Raw genomic sequence first — 24,405 nt, forward strand, 5'->3', positions numbered from 1 at the left:
GCAGGTATGGGCACTTGGCTATGGGAAATCTTACCTGTGTTCCAAGTGAAATTTACAAAGATTTTCATGCAGCTGAAACTTCCTGTTTTTTCTTCACTGCTGACTGCTTTTATTTGGAGGTTTCTGTGTACATACAAGCAATTGATCTTGAAAGTTCTGAGCACTCTGCTGGAGAACTGCATTTTCTTAGAGCTAAAAGTTATTAATTACTGAAAGTATGAAAGCTGTTTTTCACATTCTCAAGGAAAATAGAGATAAGAAATAGATAATCCATGTGGATTTCATAATCCCTGAAATTTAGTCTTTGACTTATTTTATAATTTCTTGTTTGCATTTTATTCTGTAGGGTTTTTCTTCCCCAGGCCTCCACTGAAAGGGGGTCTTATTGGCCCAGTAGGGCCATCCTGATAAACATATGCAGTAAATAAATAGCCTTAAAGACATAGACAAAAAAAGCAGAGACTGTTGACTTGTATTAAGAAATGTAGAGAGCAAATAGTAATGTTATTATGATAGAAATAAGCGCTTGAACTTGACAAAGGATTTCAAGATGGCATTCAGCTGAATATCAGGGTCGGAAGAAATCAGGAGTAATAATGCTGATCATCATTGATGGAAGAGGAAAAAAATGCAATGGTAGATTTATGACAGTAAGGGTCTGTGGGCAGGGGAGGAGGATTATGTTGACATGGACCTGTATTCCAGCAAAGAATGCTGTTTAAGGAGTTTAAGAAATTTTGGGAAGAAATAATTAACTTCCAGTAGTAAATATTATTTATACATAGTGACTGTAACGATTTTCAATCGTGTGGATGTATCTGGAAGGCCTAAAAGGAACGAAATAACAAGAGTGTAGATTTCTGTAATATGTGAGAATGGTATAGAAGATGTTGGTTCAGTTGTAGATGCACATACTTAGCATATTGTTCACCAAGGTACAAAAACTGGGCTTGATTGGATAGAAATTGTATTTGACAAGCGCATATTTGGCACACATCCAATACCCGTTTCAGACCATGCACTGATGTAAACTAAGATAAAGATGCAAGGGTAATGAAGTAGATATGAGACACTGGCAGTTTTCTTATTTACCTGTTGAAAAGACAAGAATTTAACAATGGGGAGTGGAAATAAGAGAGTTGTATGGGGGAGACCGACATTTCTTCAGATGGAAGAGCTAGTACGTAGGATAAAATGAAAATTGGGTTTAAAAACAGAAGTAAAAGGGAAAGAAATATAGGAATGACCCAAAAATTTCAGCAACAGAAAATGGAAAGGATTGTCACAAACTTGAGGAGCCTATGGCAAGGAAAATAACGAGATTTTGTAGAGGTATTAGAAATATTTCAGAAGTTCTGTGAAAATCTATATGAAGCAGAGGAGTATAGAAACCAAGAAAAGATGCAAATGTAAATGTTTATAGGTTCATAGTCTGTTACTAGGCTATCTGCCCGAAGGCATTTATAAGCCTAGCAAGAATGTGTTGGCTTTTGCCACCCCCTTAGATTAGTTCACTGTGCCTCTGTCCAGCAGAGCCACTGAAGTGATCCCCGAGGTAAACTTTCTGTTTCCCATCCACTCGTCAAGGTTTCTTTTGAAGAGTGTTAGTGAGGATCTCTGCCTAATGTAGATTGGGATCTTGTTCCAAAGCATGGGAAGTCTCTGGGACAGGAATCTATCCCTCCAGCATGTCCTATTTATTGTTGTGGTGAGGTTTAGATCCCTAGAGGGTGTGGCTCAAGGGGATAAGGTTTTCTTTAGGTGGAGCATGTCCATCAATTCTGGGTTGGATATGGCCTTGTATGTCAGGCAGAGATCACCTCTGAGTAGGCGGTATGCAACCGAGTACAACTGGAGTTTCTTCAGTCGAGCTGCATAGGGCATCTGTTTGAGGCCAGTGATCCTCTTGGTGAGGTTTTTCCAGCTGTTGCAGGTGTCTTGTAAGGTACATCCCAAATGGGGCGTTGTACTCTATGATGGGTCTGATGAGTAGAGGGGCACAATGACCTCTTTTGATCTGGATGCGAACCCTTTTGTGATTAGGTGGGCCACGTAGAAGGATTTTCTAACCACTTTGGCAATGTGATTATCAAAGGTGAGGCTACTGTCTACTTGGGTCCCCAGATCCCTTATTACGTCTTCCGTATTTAGGGGACTACCACCTATGTGGTAGTTTATGGGTACTTTGTTTTTTCTAAAGCGGATGACTATGCACTTTTTGGCATTTAGCTTGGGGCCATGATTTTGACACCAGGTATCCGTCTCAGTGAGACCCTTTTGGAGGATATCTGTGTCAGCCGGAGAGTCAATTATAGCCCCTAGTTTGCAGTCATCTGCGAACTTGGTCAGCCACAGTCCACCTGTGCTTGCCTGTCCCTCTAAGAAGTATATGCCAAACAGGAGGGGTCCTAGGACTGAGCCCTGTGGAATGCCACTTGTAACTGGTTTAGAGTCAGACCTAGCTCCCACAACTCTCACCATGTGGGCTGTGTCCATGAGCCAGTTGGCAACCCATCTTGTGACATAGGGGTTTATGTTCAGGCTGGTGAGCTTGTCTGCAATACCAGAATGGGGAATGGTGTTGAAGGCCTTGGTGAGGTCTAGGTAGGCTGTGTGTACTACCTTTCCCTCGTCTATAGCCTTGGTAACCATCTCAAAGAAGTCCACCAGGTTTAGGAGGCATGATCTGCCCTTAACAAAGACAAACTGGGTAGGGTCCAGTGTTTGGAGGTTCCCAATGTCTCTGTTAATGAGTTCCATGATGATGCGCTCCATAGCCTTGCAGACCAAGCCAGTCAGGCTTATAGGGCGATAGTTCCCGGGGTCTGTTGTGGAATAACCATTGCTGTGCGCCACTCTATGGGTATGTAGCCTGTGGAGAGGCTTAGTTTGAACAGTGTGTTTAGGTGAGGGGTTAGTTTGTCTTTGAGCTCGTGTAGGACACAGCCTGGGACACCGTCCGGTCCCATTGATACTGTGTTTTTGGCTTTGGAGAGGGCTGTTTTAACCTGTGTGTGTCTGATTTCAGGGACTCTACATTCTTCTGGTATAGTTATGGGCCCTTTTGGGGGTGGGGGGGGTGAAGTTTGCACTGAACCTGTCTGCCAGGATGTTGGCGATATTGGTCGGTTCAGTGTATTTTATGCCATTCTGCACAAACTCTGAGCAGACCTGAGCATTGCCACTGAGATTCTTGACATAGCTAAAGAATGCCTTGTGGTTGTCTTTGGAGTCCTTGGCAATTTTTCTTTCAAAGCTCACCTTAGATGATTTTATGAGGGACCATAGTTTCTTGTTGATACTGATCAGAGATGTCTTCCCTTATTGGGATTTTACTCTTTTCTGTACTAGTTTCCTCCTCCTTTTATTGTATAGAAGATTATTGAATACTTAATTATGCCAAGGTTAGAGGAATAAGCTCAAATTGTAATAGCTATGATGGGAAGAGTGGAAACCTTCCAGGAAGAAATGGTACTCCTTTGGAAGTTTATTTTTTTTGGGGGGGGGGGTTGATAAAGATTTGTAAAGTTTTGCATTTAAAAAGGGAGGGGGGGTGTCCATTATCTTCAAAGAGCACTGTAGAGGCTGTTTTACCTAAAGAGGGTAAAGAACCTTCTGACACAGTTAAGAGAATGGCAAAGGTATTACAAAAATTGATAGAAAAGGATCAGTGTGGTTTTGTGGAGGAGCAGCAAACATTTGACAACATTAATAAAATAATGATGCTCTACACGGAATTTAAGAAAATGTTGCTGTTGTTGGGTCTTGATGCAGAGAAAGCATTCACTAGAGACCCTAGGATTTTATGAGCATGTCAGTGGTAGCATTTGCATTCCCTTGTAGAAAAATAGGGTTAAATAGGAGGATATATGAAGGATGAGAGGCAAGATTTAAGTGTGAGGGTTCCTTTTTGACAAGCTGTGTTTGAATGGAGGAATAGAACATGGATGTACTCTTTTCCCCCTTGTTATTTGCTTTATATTTAGAGCCATTGGTCGAAGAAAAGAAAGGGATTCATAAATTCAGGGATATAAATGGTATGGCAATCCAGGAAAGCTAGATCTATTTTCATATGATATTATTTTGTACTTGGAAAAAGGAGGATATTTTGGCGCTGTTATTTTAAAGCTGTTTCATCTTTTTTAAAATATGAAGGTAAAACAAAGGCTATAGAGATAAAATGTGTTCATGCGTGACTTGGTTCAGCAATACCAATATCCATGGGGACATGATAAGATGAAAGTATTTAGGTGTATGGATTCAAAAGTATTCTTTTATGGCAGCTGAAGATATGTGGAAAGAGATTCAACAATGCTTTTATGGGATATGGGTGGTAAAATGCAAGCAGTGAAATGCTTTTAATCACTTTAGTTTTATCATAGACAGGGCATATTTTTATCAACCAGAGTAGAAGTTGTGGATTATAGAGTTTAAGGATTATATCTCGAGTTGTAGAGGGCATGAAGGATAAGTTGATTCTCACCATAGAAGATGATGATTTAGGATTACTTGATTTGAAGGAATACTGTAGAACCATATAGTTAAGGCTTGTATGCATAACATAAGCAGCATGTTATAAATCATAGCGAAAAGGGATGATGATGACATGATGGGGGAGTTCAAGAAAGAGAGAAAAGGAGTTTTCGATGCCTATCCTTAAGGAGAATAATAACCATGAATGTTATATTCATAAAGTAGCAGAAAGTGATCTAAGAACTAACCCAACAACAAAATGAAAAAAAGGAGATTTTACCAATAGGGATGACTGCAAATTAGAGGTATTGAAAACAGGCAAGAGGGGACTGGAACTATCTTAATGAAATTAGCAAATGAATAAAGATATAGGTGCAAATAACTGTGGAAGAAAAGATAATAGAGTGGAATAAGGCCAAACGTTTGGACTGCAGGTTACAGACTTCCTTCACTAACAGGAGTCAGAATATTAGAATGCAGGCAAAAAATAAAGGGATGATGGAGTGCTTAGTGAAAAAACAGTTCCGATAGAGTATTAAATTGAGTCTATAACAGAAGCTGCTGTTAAAAATTAATAATTAGTAGGATGTAGTAAATGCATGATAACTGTAAGAATCAGAGGAGGTTAGAAATGACTGGGAAGAGAGATTGGAAAAGCAGTTTTCAAAAGAACAATGGGGAGGGCATCTGTATACCTCCCATGTGTGCAACAAAGTCCAGAGGGTTTAAATATTTTGCTTGGGAGTATTTGCATACATATTTTTATAAGCAGGCAGCAAATCCTGAAGGTGTGTTGGGAAAGAGAGAGGTAATTGTGAAGATGCTTTAAAGACTGTAATAATTTGGTAGGTATTAAAAAAACTCAATGCAAAGTACTCATGTCAGAAATGTTGGGGGAGCAAATCCTTGTAATTAAGGAAACCATTCTTTTGAACAGGTGCACAGGATCTAAACTGCCTAAGTGCAGTAAGGCCATACTAAGTGTAATACAGCTGGCTGCCCAAAAAAATAAAATTACTGGAAAATGGAAATAAAATCTAACCCGACTGTAACTGAATTACTGGATAGTGTAATGTAGATAAAAGAACTGGAGGTGGGAACTTTAGAAAAGGGAAGCAATGCGCTCTGTTAAGTACCAGCAAACATCACCTACAAGAGATTTTTTAAATCAGAATGAAGGGAAAAAAGTGAAGAAAATATAGGAAGTAGGAAAGATAGTGGGGATATACATGCTTTCAAGAGATGGGGAAGGGGACTGGTTTCTTGAATCACAAGTTGAATGAAAGATGGAGGTCACAATTAAGATGCAAACAAAGGAAAGAAGTTAATTGTCCTCAATGATTCCAGAAAGTGTGATAGGCTGCTCTCTCATCACCAAGCAAAGCCTTACCTACTGGCTACTATTTCCCTTCAGCCCCAGCCTCTGTTTTTCAACTGGAGTTCTATCTGAGGTGTGAAAAATAGCGTTGGTCATCTCACTCCATGTGGAAGGACCCATCGCTGACTGTAGAAACTACAGATTAATAAGCCTAACTAGCTTTATCTGAAAGGCAATTGAGTGCATTATGGAGCTTATAATCAATGACATTGGCAGTCTACAGTCCCTCGACCTAAAATGGGTTAATTCAATAGGAATTGTTAATTGAAAGGAAACATTGTGCGTATTCTCCAAACCGGACTATGAGAAGTGTAAACCTTTAATAGTAAAGATGCAATTCTACTAGCAGAATGAGTTTATTCTGACAAAACTGTGGCAGAAGGACAAAGTACTTAAAGTGGGGGATAGCATTGTGTTTGTGGAGAATGTGGAGAATGTCTACTCGTGCATCAGGCAGAAGAGTAAATTTATTCTTTTCAGGAAATGTTGAGAGGCAGGAGTGAGATTCAAACGGTTATACCCAGCTATCTTCATAATATTTTTCCCTGGACGGGGAAAATCATTTTTGATGAAGAACATGCCAAGGAAGAAATACAAAAGTTTGCCCACAAAAAGTGAGCTGTGAAACAGAAGTTGATTATGCTGCTTGTTCTGGTACTAAAGACCACACACAGACTGTGGCAGTGAAACCTTTCCAATATTTCAATGGAAAAAGCTTGAGAAAATGGAAAAAAGCACAAGAATCGAAAGTAGAAAGGAAATTAAGCAGAGACTTGGGAGATTGAGATGAACAGGAATAAAACCAGTAACTTGGAAATTGACAAATGTGGGGATTACAGAGCAATAATAATATTTATGAAACATGACAGAACAAGAAAGTCTGGAAATATTGGACTTTTTGGACTTTATTAAACTTAAACTTGGGGACTGTAAAGCTATGCACTACTTCATGCAATTAATGTTCAGAAAAATACTCAGGAGAGGGGAAAAGTTAATAAGTAAAGCTTTTTTTCTTAATGGTACTATTTTAATGGTGCATGATTTTCTTTGCATGCTATAAAGTAAAGGTTAGTCAGTTATTTAAGTATAATGTGGATACTAATGTAAATAGGTGCCAATGTTTTTTTTTTTTTTTGTTTTCCTTTCTCCTTTTTCTCTTTCTCCTTGTTCAGTTTTAAGAAATGTAGGCACTGCAATGTAAAAAAAAAAAAAAAAAAGAGGAAAAGTGTGGTTAGAAGAGCATGACAAAAGAAAAATTAGTGTGCATTTTCTCATTTTTGCATAGGGGAATGATTGGGTTAAGGCCCTTAGCTTAATCTAGTAACATGTTTTAAGAGAAAGCAAGTCAATGAATCAAAATGTTGTATATTATGAGGCTTTTTTTCGTAAACAAATGTATGCTTGGCAGTTTTGTGTCTTGTTCTCATGTCTCTAGAAGATAATCTGATAGAGAAATGACTTGGAAAAAAAATTTCTGAAAGCATTCAAGTGTTCTCAGATGAGAGAGCTATGAAGATGAGATGAAGCCTGACAGAACTTAGTCTAAGCATGGATTTTATCAAGTGTCATAGCATGGATAATTTTTCTTTTAGGTCATCTCAAGTCTGTGTGTGTGGCTGCTAGCTTGGAACAGTTCCTATTAGTAGAGTAAAATGTCAGTATTTGAAGATATGCATAGTCTTGTGTGTTAATAGGTTTTAGGAGGTGTTGGGTGTTTGCTTTTTTGAGGGCTTTCATTCAATAAAACAAAACGTTTTGTAAGATGTGATGTAGGCTCAAATGGAGATGACAAGAAACTGTATAAAAGATTAACCTGCCAAATAGTGTGTGTAACAAAAAAGCTGTTACACATAGAAGGTGGGAATAATAACTTTTTAAGAAAATGATGCCTTCTGTAATGTCTTAAACCATCAACAGTCTTGCACATAAATACAAATAATGTAAGAGTAGTAAACTCTATTGAGAAATGTAGAGTGCAAATAGCTGTGCTACAGGAGACACAATTAGAAAGAACTTAACATGTGAAGGTTTCCAGGATGGTTATTCAGCAGAATACATGGGGCAAAGGAAGAGAGGAGTACTTGTATTAATTGCAAGAGAAGCTCCAATAGTGATAGAAGAGGATAAAAAAAGATAACAGTAGATCTGTAGTGTTAATGGTCTACTGGCAAGGGAGGAGGAGGATTACACTGGCATGTATTTATATTCCACCAAAATCTGCTATAATGGAGCTTAAGAAAATTATGGGAGAAATAATCAGCTTTTAGCAAGGAATATTACTTCTAGGTGGGGACTGGAATTTGATCTGCAACAGTAAAGATGCGTCTAGGGGGCCATAAGGAAAAAATAACAAAGGAGGGTAGATTTTTGAAGAAATTTGTGAAACTGTTTGTCATGGAAGATGTGAATTCAGTACTAGGAGTTCAGAGTCAATTTACATATTGTCCCCCAGGGTACAAAAACTGGAAATAGGCTAAACAGAATTTATATTTCACAGGAACATGTACATTTTACTTGAAGATATTGATACGCACCCAATAACTATTTCAAATTATGTGCCAACAGCTAAAATAAAAATACAGGGTAATGCAATAAGAATGCGACACTGGCACTTTCCCACCTGTCTGTTGAAAAGAGAGGAATTTAAGGAATGGGTAGTGGAACTTATGCTGGAGCTATAAGAGAAGATATAAATCTCTTCTAAAAATATAGCTAGGGGTTGGATAAAATTAAAGTGGAGTTAAAAATAGGGTGCAAATAATAGAGAGAGAGAGAGAGATGGTTAAGAAGAATAATTATTTAGAGGGACCACCGATGAAATCATGGAAAACTTCAACTTAAGCAAAAAATACATTATCATTAGACAAATCATGGAACTCATTGCAACTTTCAGAAACATACCAGAAGATGTGCAAACAGATGTTAATACTTCATTAACAATTCTGAGATGTTGATTGTATAAAAAGAAAATGCTTTCTAATGTGTGCAAATTAATTACAGTAATAAAATATCAAGCCTGTACCCTATTCTCTAAATATTGGAATGGAATAAACAATAAAATTAACATGAAACAAGTTTCATATGCTATAGAAAATAATGTTAAATTATGTCCTTTTAGAAATCTACTATATACATAATTAATAGTCCATGAGTTTTTTCACACCAGTTAGAATGAACAAATTTAACTCAAACTCTTCCTCTTTCAGTCCTTTCTGCCTGAAGAAGCATGCAGACGTACTTCACATACTTACTGCAAATTTGCTCAAAATCTATGGGGTTCATTATGAGTCAGGATAGAAAAGAAGGGATATGGGAAAACTACTATTTCATGGGAATTTGCAATCCTTCACATTAGCACAAATAGAATACCCAAGCAGAAATTCGACATTCTTACCACTCTTTTCATGTTAATGAAACTTTATATCACTCAAAACTGGTTAGAGAGATCCAAATTTGCATGTGAGGGATACAGAAACATTGCACTCAAATATATCACCTTCCATAAAAATAACAAGAAATAGTAAAAAATGTTCCTCCTACCAGAAGTTTTGGTGTTTTCTTATTGACCACATTCTTAAGGAATAATACTCTGTAGATATTACAGACATTAGCTTATAATAATCACTACCTTCTGTCCCCTGAATGTGTAATAATAAAATAAGCAGGGTAAATTCCTCCATTTCGTATAAACTGTATTGAACATACGAAACAGGCAAAACTCCCTGCTGTACGAGATTTCTCATTGTAGCAGTTGTAAATACTGTATATAGTTGTGGGTTTACTAAAGGTCAAAAATTTTTATATGAGTCGTACTACTGTTTTTTTTTTTTTTTTATGCAAAGCTATCAACAGTACTGTTGCTTATTTGCCATTTCCTTGTTTATTGTAATCTTGCTGGTAAATTATCTATATGGTCTTAACGCCCTATTGTTTGTATTCGTTGTTTGACTGTACCCACTTTGTACATTAGACTGTTGTAAATTTGTTGGTGAATTATCTCTGAAATAAATAAAACAGATTTCTGGAAAAAAATAATTATTTAGAGGGAATGACAAATGTTAAAGTATTACAAAATAGGGGGGATCTCATAACAAGAATAGGAGCAACTGCAGAATGCTAAACAAAAAACATGGGATTACGTTGATAATATGCATGAGTTTAGAAAGATTGCTGTAAAGCAACTGTTTTTTGATAATTCTAGAGCACAAAAAAATTTGGCACAATGACTCAGGCAACATAAGTAAATGGGGCTGTTAGCAAGCTTAGGGAGCCTATTAAGGAAGGTAATCCCATAGATGTATTAGAAATATTTCAGAAATTCTATGACAGTTTGTATAAAGCAGAGAAATATGGAAATCAAGAAAAGGTACAAATGGAAATGTTTATGGAAGAATTAAACATGACAAGGTTAGAAGTAGATAAGGCTCAATTACTAACAGGATAGGAGGGAATGAGATAAAAGTAGTGATGTATAACCAATCTGCAGGAAAGTCCCCAGGAATAGATGGTATTCCCGTGGAAGTTTGGAAGCTAGGAGGTAAAAAAACGATAAAGATTTGAAAGCTTTTAACAGTATTTTAAAAGAAGTACTGACATCCTGGAAGAAGGCAGTGGTAGCTATAATACCTAAACAGGATAAAGATCCATCAGGTCTAGCTTCATACAGGCTCATTTCAATACTAAACCATGATTATAGAGTGCTTGTCTATAATGGCTAAAAGACTGGCAAAAGTGATGCCAAAACTGATATGTATCAGTGTGGTTTTGTGGAGAGGAGCCAAACATTTGACAACACTGACAGAACATTAATGATCTGGAGGGAAGCAGAATGTGAAAAAATACCACTGTTGTTGGTAGGTGTTGATGCAGAGAGAGTATTTGACAGAGTAAGCAGAGACTCTGAGCAGAGCAATGGAACCATTTGCATTCCCTGATAAAATTATAAGACTGATTAGGAGGATATATAATGGATTGGAGGTGAGAATTAAAGTGAGTGGGGTCCTCTCTGATAATTTCTGCTTGCACAGTGGAACCTGGTAGGGGTGTCCTCTCTCCCTTTTTTTTATTTGCATTATAGTTAGAATCATTGGCAAAGAAAATAAGGGACTCAGAATTTCAAGGATATAATTGGTAGTCGAGAAAAGCTGGCTGGATTTGCAGGTATTATTTTATACCCAACAAAACCAGAAAGGGTTATTACCATCTTCTGGAACATTTTAAGACCGTTTCAAATCTTTTAGGGATACAAAATTAATGAAGTCTAAACAAAGACAGTAGCAGTAAATTAATGTACCCACACATGAATTGGTTCAGCATTATCCATATTTATGGGGACATGATAAAATGAAGTATTTAGGGTTATGGATTAAAAGTTATTCTGGTGTGGCAGCTAAGGATATGTGGGAAGAGACTAAACAAAAGATAATAAACTGAGAAAATGGAATGGATATTGATAGTAAGATACAAGCAGTTAAAATGTTTTGTTAGTCACTTTAGTCTTTTACACAGGTGAGGCATAGTTTTACCAACCAGAGGAGAAGTTGTGGACATAAGTTAGAGCTGAAGGATTTTATCTGGGAATAGAAGACAGCAGGAGTCAAGTGGGGTAAGCTGATTCTTCCAGTAGAACAATGCGGATTGGGATTACCCGATTTGAAGGGGTATTTCAGAGCATCACAGTTAAGGCTTCTATAGATAACACAAGCAGAAAACTAATTTATAGTGGAAAGGTATGATGAAACGGAGGAAGCTCAAGAAACAATGAGAGACTGGGATTTTGGATGCAGGCCTTTAAGGAGAATAACAATAACCACTTAGAATATTATGTTCATAAAGTAACAAAGTATTTTAAGAACTAAGCCAACACGGGAATGGAGAAAGGAGATTCTGCCAATAGGGATGACTGCATTTAGTGATAAAGACAATAGGGGTTGGAATTTTTTTGGAGAAAACTGGCAAAGAAACCAAAGTATCGGGAGCAAATAACTAGAGAGGGAAAGGTAATAGAATGGGAAGACGCCAAGAATGTATTTGGACTGCAGGTTAGAGATTTCCTTCCCTATCGAGGATTGATATCAGAGTGTAGGCGAAGAAAGAAATAGGGGGTTCCTAAATGAAAAACCAGCACTGGTAAAGTTTTTAGTAGAATCTAGAACAAAAGCTGCCATTAATAAAGAAATAATAAATAGAGTATATAAAATATTGCATGGTACACAATTGTAAGAATCAGAGGAGGTTAGAAAGGATTGGGAAGAGAGATTTAATAAGCAATTTGCAGAAAAACAATGGGGGATATATGTATGCCTCCCAAATATGCAACAAGGTCTAGAAGATTTAGGATCTTTGCTTGGAAGTATTTGCATAGGTATTTTATACCCCAAGTAGACTTCAATAAATCTTTCCTCCGGTAGACAGCAAATGTTAGAGGTGTGATGAGGAAGAAAGAGGTAACTCGGAACATATTTTCTGTGAGTGTAATGAGTTGGAAGACTTTAAAGATTCCCTGCAGACTGCTTTGTCAGAGGTACTAGGTGAGCAAATAGGTGCAACTAAGGAAATTATTTTTTGAGCTATGATACAGAATCAGAAATGCCTAAATACAGTAAGGCCTTGCTTTGTCTAATTATGGTGGCTGCCAAAAAAGCATTTACTAGAAAATGGAAATCAGTCTAAACCAACTTTAGTAGAAGTAGCGAATATAGTAACAAGAGATCAAACAACTGGAATTGGAATCTTTAAAAAAGAGTAGGAGCAAATTACATATGGAAAAATGGGAATTGTGGGAACAATGCATGCAGAGGAGGAGCAAGATTTAAAAGAAGTCAAGATTTGAATGGGCTATGTAATGTTGGCCTGACAATGACTGGATAGATTATAAGTGATGTATAATGTTTGCTGATACAGTTGTCAACGTGGTTTGTAATCTGTAATGTTTGCAGCTAGAATTGTCAGTATGGTTTATTTTCATTGACATAAATGTAAGATTGCCTTTGTCATATGTGTTAACGTAAAGATGTTTCTTTGAAAAGAAAAAACAATACAAAAGCAGCTGTAGTATTAATCAGTACAAGGTTGACAGTAGGTTGTTTAACTTCTTAACATAGGAGTGCATAAAGTAATAGACTTTTATACTGTGTAATAAATATTGTACTTTACTAAGGTTCATAGTGAAGAAATACTATTTTGTACTTCATAATGAACCTTCTACAAAACCTTGAAAACTAGTAAAAGCACACTGTATTCCAGTGAGATATGTGCTTCAAGAAGAGGAGGAAAGTAGGAGAAGAATTTCTGGATGTAGCAGGTGAGAAGGGAAAGTGCAGATGTGCTGAGTTTGGCATGGGGAGGAAGGTGAAAGTTGTGGGGAAGTTTTGAGGGAGTGAATTGTTGTGTCTAAGAATTGCAGGAGAAAGGAGGCAGAAAGGGGAGGTGTGTGAAGAGGAGCTTTGTGGAGGTTGGGAATACATTTATTAGAGATGTCTTTATTAAAGTGGTACAAGCATGATTGGAAGGAGCCCTGAGCATGGCTGGATCTGTGAGGGTGAGGCATTGTGTGTAAGAATTTTGTGGAAGAAAAATTTTGGACTGTTATGTACTTGTATGTGTGACTGTTACTGTAGGTTCAATACCTTAATGTGGAGAGTATTGAGGGCTACTGAACCTTGAAGAATAGTCAGCAATAAGAGTGCAGGGAGTGTAGCTGAATTGTGTTGTGAAACAGAGTAAGTCATGGTGCTGGTTCTAAAGCAATTGCATTGCGATCATTTGCGTAGGAAGTGTTTCATCTGTTTGTTGAAATTAATAATTGGTTGTAATGATTTAATGTCTTTGTATGTTATGGGCTAGTGTTGTAAAAACAGGCTCTGTGCATTTCAAGTTTGGTAGTAGTTTGTAAGGGATGTCTTATTTATGGAGTAACTTGGATAGTCTGTTGTCTTCCCTTGCAGAGAAAGAAATTGATTTTGAATTTGTGGCTCCTGTTTTCCTGTACAGGTGAAGACGGTGATTACACAAAGTGGCTTGCTCACTCCAGAAACACTGGTGATTCCACTGATGGTTGTATGCTTGGCTATAAAGAACAGTTTCTGCGCCTCAGAAAATCTTCTGTATGCAGGAATGGTCGTGATTATGTGATAACCAAACAGCCAGCCCCTTGCCCCTGTACCTTGGAAGACTTCTTGTGGTATGAAATAGTTTTTATGGATGCTTTCTTTTGTGTTAATTTATTTGTAAGGACCTGATTTGCTAAAACATGAAGTGGTCTGCAATGTTTGTGTGAAACATCATGCACTTCTTTTGGTTTATTAGTAGAAAGGAATGACAGACAAAAGTTCTTTTGTGTATTACCCTTTACAAGTTACCTACGAAGATGTTTGGGTCCATTTCTGACTGCTTGACGTTTAACCAGTCTTTCTGAAGAGGGCAAATAACATTTCAGTTAGTGTCTTAAAGCATAATGTGTATATATGCTTTTTTTCTTTTCTGCATTTTCTTTAGACAGTATTTGTCATATTTCAGCCGCAGGTGCCACCTTGGTTTTGTAGAACATGCTAATTTTGTTGCTGTCCGACTTCATTTGCATACAGACGTTGCTAAATGATGTCTTTATTTTCATTTTATTAAATAGTCAACAAGTAAGCAAAAATATTAACTTTGTCACGTGAAAGATCACATAAAGCTAAGAGAGGGAGCACTGACAGTTTTGCTGCATGCATGACTCATTAAATATATGTTTTATGAGTTCTTATAAATGTGCACAATGAAACCGTGTGTCATAAAGGTGAAGAATATTAATGTGAAACCGTGTGTCATAATGGTGAACAGCATTAGTGATACTTTGTGTGCAATGTGCAGTTATTGTTGCTGTTCATGTTTCTGTAGCTGTTTAGATGCATACTTTCATAATGATCTGCACAATGTTATGTGAAAGTATTGTATATTATTTCTTTGTGACTATAGATTTTTCTTTTTTTTTATTTTTTTACTTAAATATCCTTCATTTTACATCACAAAATGGTAGGTCAACCACTGAACACCTGGACAATCCTCAGAACTCAAACAGAATATTTCCTCACATGGTTTACCTACGAGCCATTGCAGAACACTTTTCGGCTCAGTCTATAGAAAATGAAATATTGAAAATATTACCCAACTGTTTGACATACAGACTGTCACTACTCTTATTACCCACCTCTAGCACGTCTGTCGCAATATAGACAACTATTTCCTAAAGTCCTCTACAGACAATGCCGTCTGTCAACATCTCATTTCAGCAACATAGGTGAAAGTCTTTTTAAAAACTGCACATGCAGCACAGAACTCAATATCTCAAGATATCCAAAAACAAAACCAATTACAGTACATTCAAAAAGGATCTGTTTCAGTTTCTTAGTAGTGAGTAACAAGTGCCAATGTTTTGACAATGGCTAAAGCAGTCCTGTAGCAACCATCTCATATTTGCACAGCTAAACACTTATTTCTAAACTGTACAAGTGCAGTTGTTTGATTCATGTATGCATATAAATACTGCTTTCTGTTTCTTCTTTAAGCTTCTCTTATTTAAGTTTTTACAAGAAAAGCAAAAGGAACATTAAGCACATTTTTGTGTCTCCTGTCCCAAAATTCCACAGAAATTTCCCTTCTAAGACATCCTTTGTTAGGAGACCGACGTGACCTCCTTCTTCTACTTCTTCTATATCTAAAAAGCCTACAAGAAGAAAGACCTCCACAGCCTAAGACTACTGGTTCAGGTCCCTCATCTCAGCAGCCCTTTCCGGCCAGGACAGGTAGTCTGTGACTGCCAACCTCTTCTAAATCTTACTCTACTTTCTCTTTGCCTGTCCCCCTCTCTCCCAGCTTGAGCAGGTATAACTCAGTGTTCCTGGGCTCTTTCTATTATCCAACACGTATGTTTCATGACTTGGAAAAACCTTCATCCTTTCGTGGGTGTTCCTCAACCCTCTGCAAGTTAGTTGAATTTGTTTCCACATGTTTTAAGGGAATTACTTTCTCAAGCTACAATTCAGCATGTGCCTCTGGACCAAAGATGCAGGAGGTTTTACTCAAGAATGTTCCTTGTCACCAGAAAAGACGGTCCTTGGAGACCAATACTGGACCTATCCCATTTAAACACCTTTCTGAAAGTACCAACTTTCCGCATGCTGTCTTTACAGACTTTCTTTGATTCCTCCTCAGGCTTATATGGCTTCTCTGAACATCAGGGATGCTTACCTTTACATGCATGACCATCCTAGTTACAGGAAATTTTTACATTTCTCTCTGGCTTCTTTGTACTTTCAGTTCTCTGCCTTGTCCTTTGGTGTTTCCAGTGCCTGAGGGGTATTCACAAAGTGTTTGGTCCCTTTGATTGCTTTTCTCAGGGTCAGGGGAATCCAGGTATATCCATACCTGGACAATCTTCTATTTCTAGCTCTTCTCTCAGAACAGTTAATTCAAAATCTGCAGTTTGCCATTTCTCTCCTGCAAAGCTTGGGGTTTTACCATACACTTCAAAAAATTATTTCTTTCTCCGTCTCAGGATCAAATCTTCCTAGGGTGCAGGTTCAGAACAGATCTCCTGATGGCTTTTCTTCCACCAGAAAAAATTCTCTCTCTCGTGTCCTTCTTCCACAGTCCTCTGCCTCTTCTTTCCATTACAGCCAGGGAATTTCTGAGACTTCTATAGTTTATGGCATCCACAGTACATATGCTGCCTCTTGCAAAACTCCACATGAGGAAATTTCAGTAGTACCTAAACTCAGTTTGGATGCAGCATGCACACCCTCTGGAGTTTGTCCTCCCCTTTCTCCCATGCCTAAAATCCAAGCTCCTTTGGTGGATTCAGCAATTTTTTCTGAATCCAGGCATTCGTCTTTATCTGCTCCAGCTAACTCGAGCTGTTAACAGATGCCTCAGACATAGGTTGGGGGCAACTTTTGCATCAAAGAGGGTGCAGGGTCTCTGGTCTCTTTCACAAAGGAAAGAGCATACCAGCATCAAGGAAATTAGGGCGGTCAGTCTAGCTCTTCAGGCTTTCCATCCCCTCTTTCATCCAGTCCCCCCTGAATGTGTTTACTGACAACACAACAGTCCTTTGGTATGTGAGCAAGCAGGGGGTGGGGGGGGCAAAATCATACATACTTTGCAGGTTAGCTCTCATGGCATGGGGTTTGGCAGTTCAGTACAGTGCGACTCTTCAAGTGGTTTACATCTCATCCACCCAAAACCTTGTGGCAGACACTCTAAGCAGGTCTGTGACTCAATTCCACGAATGAATGCGTCACAGGGATGCGTTTTTGGACTTGTCCCATCGGTGGGGTACTCCTCTAGTAGATCTTTTTGCCTCCCCTCTGAGCAGACAATGTCCTCTTTTTTGTGACAGAGTCCCAGGTCATCTGACTTGGAAGGTGGATTCCATATCTTTCTCATGGAAGGGGATGTTTGTCTATGCATTCCCCTCTTTCCTCTCATTCAAAAAGTTCTGCTCAAAATTCAGCAGAATAAACCACAAACCACAAATCTTGCTGGTGACTCCCTTCTGGCCAAGATAGCGTTGGCTCTTCTGCATTTAGCCGAGGGTAGTCATCACAAATTACCTCACAGAGTAGACCTTCTCATACAGGACACGAGATCTCTACTTCATCCAAATTTGTCAGCTTTACAGCTGAGTTTGAGTGATAAGCTTGATTCCTTTCAGACACCTTTTCTCTGATGTGCTTAGAGTCCTGCAGGAGGCCAGGAAACCCAATACTAGAAAATCTTACTTATCCAAATGGAAGGGATTTTCAGCTTGGTGTCTCATGTAATCTGGGTCTGTCTTCTGTTGATGTCCCAGTGGTTCTTTCTTTTTTGCTTGTGTGAGTTACTTGAGTGGTTCGGCTTATTCTTCAGTGAAAGTTCACTTGCCAGCCGTTTCTGCCTGTCTGCCATTATCTCCACCTATGACTTTCAGATTGGAAGTAAAACTTTTTCTCAAAGGTGTCCTTCACATTAAGCCTCTCGGGAAACCAGTTCTACCTCCTTGGGGTTTGAATTATGTCTTGGAGAAGCTAACTGTAGTTAATTTTTAACCTATAGCTTTAGCTTCCTTAAAATTTTCTACCTGGAAAATGGTTCTTTTACTAGCTGTGTCTGTTCGGTGAGTTTCTGAGATTCAAGATTTGATGGCTTCTCCACCTTTTTTTGTTTTCATGCAGATAGGTCTTTCTGCGGACTAATCCTTCCTTTTATGCCCAAGGTGGTGAATGAGTTGTCTCTTAAGCTATTCATTTGCCCACTTTCTTTCCTTCTGCTCAATCCTCTAGCAAGAGAATTTTACACACCTTGGATGTGCATAGACAACTAAGATTTTATTTGGATAAAACTAAGGCCATCAAAGTCTGATCAGCTATTTCTTTCTTTTCATCCCAGGTTTCTGGGTTTGCTTGTTCCAAACAGACAGTTTCTTTTGTTTTGATATGTGTTTTATGGTAAGAGTTTTCCTGTTCCTGTTAAGGCTCACTCCACTAGTTCTGTGGCTTCCTCTGATGCATTCCTTAAAGACTTGGATACAAACACCATTGTAGAGGCTGCCACTTTGTATTTTGTTCATACTTTCACCATACATTACAAGTTGGATAGTATTTCTTGATCTACGACTGGGTTTGCTAGAGCCATTCTCCATGGCTTTGTAGAAGGCTCCTCTGTTCCTTCTTTCTTCCAGGGTTTTTACTATGCTCTGGTATTGTCCTATATGTAAAGAATACTGCAACACTGAATAGAGAGAGACACAGAATAGTTGTGTAAAATCTTACCATAACCATACATGTCCTTCTCTTCTGTGTTGTAGTATTGTTACCCCCCCCCCCCCATACCTTGTTTTTTCCTTGGATAGCAGATTTTCTTTCCTTGCACTGATGTTCCTCCTGGGGCATTTCAGTTCTGAGGTGTGTATGTCCTTTTATGGCTGACATTTACCAGGCTATACACATGATTTCCCACGTACTTGCAGTAGCTAAAAGCTGTTGTATGCAGACTGGATGTTAGGTCGCTTGGGCAGAGAATCTCCCCTATGTAATGAGTACTGCAGCATAGAAGAAAAAGGACATCTGTCATTATGGTAAGATTTCATCCAACTATTCTTTCATATTCAAATGTGTCTGTTGACATGAAAGCAATTATGTGATGTCCTGCAGAGACAGCCTCTCCTCTCCTTTGGAAATTATATACTTTGCAAATTTATTCATAGCTTATCTTGTATCCTTATAGGGATTAGTAAGATCTATTAAAAAGTGTGTATGTGTTGGAGACTTAATAGATTGGGTATATATGATGGTGCATATATTTTATTAATCTGAGCTTCTTTCAGTAGTTTTGGAGAAGCATCCACAAGTTTGAGCAGTATGAATATAGAATGAATTTTAAATGAAAACTTTTAGTATTATGCAATGCTCCTCTCTGTGTGATACTATGAATGAAAGATCTGTTATGGACTATTCTAGCAGTAACAAGGAAATTTATGATAGAACATTTGTGGAGTCAAACTTCACCACCATTTAATCTATTTTTGAATATGAATATATATTTAACAAGGAAAGTGACATGACAGTTGTATGAAAATATGAATGATAACATTAAAATTTTGGCTAAATCAGAAAACATTAGATACAGAGAACATTCTGAATATTCTGCAGCCTTTAAGTTTGATTGTCTGAATTTAGTTTGTAGTTATTAAACTCTGTGTTCAGATAATATGCTTCTTATTCTGTTTATCTATATGCACATTTTTTGTTTTTGTATTCACAAATATTTTCTTTTTTCTAGTAATGTTTTTAATTGCAATATTATCCCAATATGCTAAAGTAGAATAACTTCAAAGAAATATCAGCAAAAAGTAAAAAAATAAAAAAAAATAAAAAAAATGCTCCACCCTGTAAACTAACTGAGAGACTTGACTGAAGGATGGGTTCAGGCACCTAGCCAGTGTGTCATTTCCCTATGGTACATTTGGTTGGTGACACGTGGCTGAAATGACATTCGGCTAAGAGAAATATGGCTGTTGTGAATTCCCTGTGGACAAACGGAAGAATTTTATTTATTTACATAACATTTGTTGACCAGGTTTGTCTGACTGAGCCTAGTGGCTCATTTTCAGCAGAGACCCGAGGGGGAAAAGCTCCACAGTGAGATAAAATTATACATCAGATACAAAAACTTAAAAATACATTTCAGTTACATGCACATAAAGAATTATTCATGAGTACACAAAACATTTCAAAAATGTCTATACAATATTCGCAATGGCAGAGAAGTGATGTAGAGAAACCAAAAAGCACTATTTGGAGGCAAAACATTTTGAAAAGGAAATGCACATCTAGGATGGACTCAGTAAACCAGCATAGAATAAACTTAAGATATATGATCAGAGGTATATAGAAGGGGTTTGTGGTAATAAACTTGGTATGAACTGGTGAGAGATAAAAGAGGAGAGGCAGTAGCAGGTGACAAGGATAGTCTAAAACATCAGCAGAATAACATGTGTTTATAGTAAATTACCATTAAGTAATATGGAGAGAAATAGGAGAAAAAATACCGAGGAGGAAAGATGAGAGAAAGGAGGTTGGGATTAGGGAAAAGTAATAGATAAAAGGAAGCTGTTAGTGGGCAGTGGTGGTGGAAGATTAGACAAGGAAGAAGGGGTGTGAAAGGAAGTAGTGGGAGGGTGTAGGTAACATGGGCAGAGGAGAGAGGGGGTGTTGGATACTAAGGAGAAAGAGGGTCATGGGGGATGAGTGCAGTGGCAAGACTAGTTTTTCTTTAGGTATTCACGAGTGGCAGTTTTGAATTGTTTAGGGTGGTTAAGTGACCTAATTTCTAGGTGTAGTTTGTTCCAGGATGTGGCAGGGTTGTAATTAGAGTATACAACATATTTTGGTCTTAGGTTTATAAATCTGTAGCAGGTCCTGGTCGGAGCTGCGAAGCGATCTATCAGGAGAGCATTTGGATATAATTGAAGTAAGGCTATGACAGAAGGAGGGCAATAATAGGATGGAGTGGATAAGTTGTAGTTGATGAAGTTTGAGGAGGTGGGGAAATTCTAGCCAATCTAGTTACTTAAGAGATATGCAGTGGTGAGACTTATAGGTTTGGTTTGCAGAGAATCTGGCCACCTTATTATAGGTATTTTCTAGTTTGGTGAGGAGTGTAGAGTTCAGATTTGTGAATAATTGACAGCTGTATAATAGAGTAGGATGAAGAAATGCATGAGAGAAAGTTATTTTGGCCCTTTTGGTTACAAATTTCTTGTTGCGTAAAGGTGTCAGAGTTTCTGGTGTGCCTTTTTAATACAGTTTGTGAGATGTAGATCAAATTTAAGCTGATCATCTGTTATGACTCCTAGCAGTTTTGTGCTAGGTTCTACAGTGATGATTGTGTTGCTAGACTGAATAGTAAAAGTAGATTTGAGATTAGAGAGGTTCTTTGGGAGAAAGAGTAAGAGCTTAGTTGTCTTTGGGTTGAGAATTTGTTGTCACTGAGCCCATGTCTCTATGGTATTAAATGATGTTTGTGTAGTAGAGCAGAGTCTGATGGATTGTCTGCAATAGTGATGACAGTAGTCATCAGCGTATTGTACAAGTGATGACTGGGAGCAAGAGGTGTGTAATAGAATAGTGAAAATATTAGAGTTGAGGCCCAAGGATAGATATTTGGGGGACTCCCATTTCCACAGTGAGAGGGGATTGAGCAAAGAGCCATTTGACTGATTGTTAGTAGCTTGAGAGGTAGTTTGACAACCAGGAAATAGTAGGAGAAGAGAAATTAAGGTTAGTTAGGCCAGGATAAGAGGATGGGAGACGGTGTCAAAGACTTTGGAGAGGTCCAGGAACAGCAAGAGACAAGTTTGTTTTCACAAGCAAGAGATACGGTATTTATGAAGGATATTAGTGCGGTTGTAGTACTGTGTTTGGGACGAAAGCCGTGTTGTGTGTGTGTAAGTAGGTTTTCCTGAAGTAAGTAGTCCATAACCTGATTGTGAATACATTTTTATAAAATTTTAGAGAGGGGAGACAGTATTGCAATTGGTCTGAAGTTAGATATGTCTGAGGAGTTTCCTCCTTTGTGTATGGGTAATGTATAGAAATGTTTCCATATCGAGGGAACGTAGGATTCAGTAATAGAGCGGTTGACTAGGATAGATACTGGGTAGGCTGGAGGTTCTGTCACAAAAAATGCGGTGCCATGCCCACACTTTCAGTTACCAAATGCACAGGGGGAAAATAATGTCCATGGCCCCCAAAGCAACATGAGATGGCAGGCAGTATGGCAGGGATCAGCATCAGGCTGGCCAGTGGGTATGTCAGTGGCAGTAAAAATGCATTGCACAATGGGCAGTGCCTTTATAATTGGTGTGTTTGGATGACTACCCCTTTCACAGTATCTGGAGAACATTACCTAAGATGCATACTGGAGCCTAAATGCGACTACAGTAGCATGCAGGATATTCTCCATGCTGTAGCACAATTCTACATGTTATAGTTACATAAGCATGTGCTGTACACTGAACACAACACTCATTAGTTCTTCTGCCCCCATGCACTTGGTTATTAAAGCTGTGGGCAAGGTAGTGTGTGCTTCTCTTTGCCCTTAGGGAATTCACAAAAAGCCATATTTCTCTGTAGCTAAATGTCATTGTCCTCAACCAAATGTACTACAGGAAAATGTCACACTGGCTAGGTGCCTGAACCCCTGAAGGATACTGGTTTTTAATTCACTGCATACAGATCCAATTGGATAAAGACTGACAAAAAGACTGTTTTATCAAAAAGCAGCCTTTTCACTCCATAATTTGACAGAGTATAACATGTATTTTATTTCTCTAAAATGCAGTTATCTTCGAGATATCCTAAGAAGTTGTTGTGTATGGGGGATGCCACACAGTGTGTTGCAAGAATGGTTTGCTGATGTCCCCAGTGATGATCTTCATGTTTCACTGTTGCAGTCATTACATTTGGGTAATCTGCTGGCAAGTTGCCCTCAGTCAGCCTGATTAACAAAGTCTTGGGTCCTGCATCGGTTGCTGTCTCTTCTTCCATGACGTCAGGTCGTCAGGGTATAAAACATGCAGCCGACACCACTGCATCAGTCTTCCTTGCTGAGCGGTGCCCGAAGCAGAAGCAGTTCGCAAGTGCCGGTCGGCCGACTCCTAAAATTTTCGTTTTCGAGTTTCAGAACCAAAGTCTTCAACTAAAAGCGAAGTACCCCATTGGAGAAACTTTTTCTTGCTCCTTACCGATGTCAGTAAAAGCTAATTGCATTACTTGTGGGAAGCAAATACCTCATAAGGATTTTCATTTGTACTGTATTCCTTGCCTAGGCCCTGACAGCAATGTGCCTTGCTGTCGGTTTTGTGCTAAATTGCACGATCAAACTTGGATATATTTTTGCTTCTAAATATTTTGTTGCAAGATTTAACTATCCGGAAATGTCATCAGTTAGCAATCCGACTACCATAATACCTAAAAAAACGCAAAGAAAAAGACAGAGACAGACCGTCGAGGTCCAAAACCGACTACTCTTCTCCTAAGCCAGTCGCCGGTACTCAGTGAGGCACTTTCGCAGCCCCTGATGCCCACTACTTTTGATTCGCAGGTCTCTACTGAGACCCATTTGGAGTCCGGTATGCCGCGAGATTCTTTTAAGTATTGAACCCGCGGATGTCTCTACCTTAGATGGGTACGGTGCCGCTGAGCAGGCACTGGCTTCTGAGGGTGTTTTCAGGCCTAAAGATTTGTATATTAAACAGACACCATCTTCAAATCTAAGGCCAAAATCTACTTCTATGTCAAAATCTGATGCTTGGGCCATGTGTACAGGTCCCAATGCCTAAAAAACAAATGATCAAAATGGCTGAAGATTTAATTACCTTGATCACGGGTACCCATCCCCCTCCTGCTAAGAGGCCTAGGCAAGGCACTGACCATGAATCTTCAGATCAGGTTTCTATTTCTTCTGATTCTTCTTCTGAACAGGATTTATCAATACCTACTTATGAGGACTCTGATGCAGAAGATTCCATACCTTCTGCTTCTCCCCCTGAGGATTTCTCTTTTGGAGAAACTTTACATACCTTAAGGGAGCATTTCCACTGGGAAAGTCAGGATTTTTCTGAATCTAAGAAGAGACTTGGGATTTTCTCCTTCTTCCTCAGCATAGGCCTGTGGCTATGCCTCCTGTTTTAGACATTGTTGACTGTTTTCTCAGAATCCAGTCTGTGTCCTGATTCTCTGCTCCATCTCCTAGTAAGCCAGACAGATATTACAGGGTTCCTGACTCCCACAAATTCCTTTTCAAAAATCCTACTGCTGACCCTGAAACCATTTCTCAGGGTCCCAAGGGCATTAAGGCCTCTACTGCTAAAAATCCTACCCCTTCTGACAGAGATTCCAGGGCACTGGATGGATGGGGTAAGAAGGTGTACACGTCTGCAACCTTGGCAATCAGGGCATTAAACTGTCAATTTCATATGCTTAAATATCAGCAGCATGTCATGGGTTTACTTAAACAGAAAATGATGTTGA

At 38.5% G+C, this 24,405-nt stretch overlaps 1 protein-coding gene across 2 annotated transcripts in view; it reads left to right on the plus strand.

Annotated features, from left to right (window-relative positions):
* Positions 1–24,405, plus strand: part of SORT1 (sortilin 1) — a 941,002-nt gene that overhangs the window by 675,964 nt on the left and 240,633 nt on the right. For both annotated transcript variants that reach the window (XM_044076883.1, XM_044076884.1), the window contains one exon: positions 13,844–14,033. In XM_044076883.1, the coding sequence (XP_043932818.1) occupies positions 13,844–14,033 (190 nt within the window). The remainder of the gene's footprint in view (positions 1–13,843; positions 14,034–24,405) is intronic.

Source organism: Protopterus annectens, chromosome 7.part0 (genome assembly GCF_019279795.1).
Source record: "Protopterus annectens isolate FY-2018-M chromosome 7.part0, PAN1.0, whole genome shotgun sequence".
Classification (NCBI taxonomy): Eukaryota; Metazoa; Chordata; order Ceratodontiformes; family Protopteridae; genus Protopterus; species Protopterus annectens.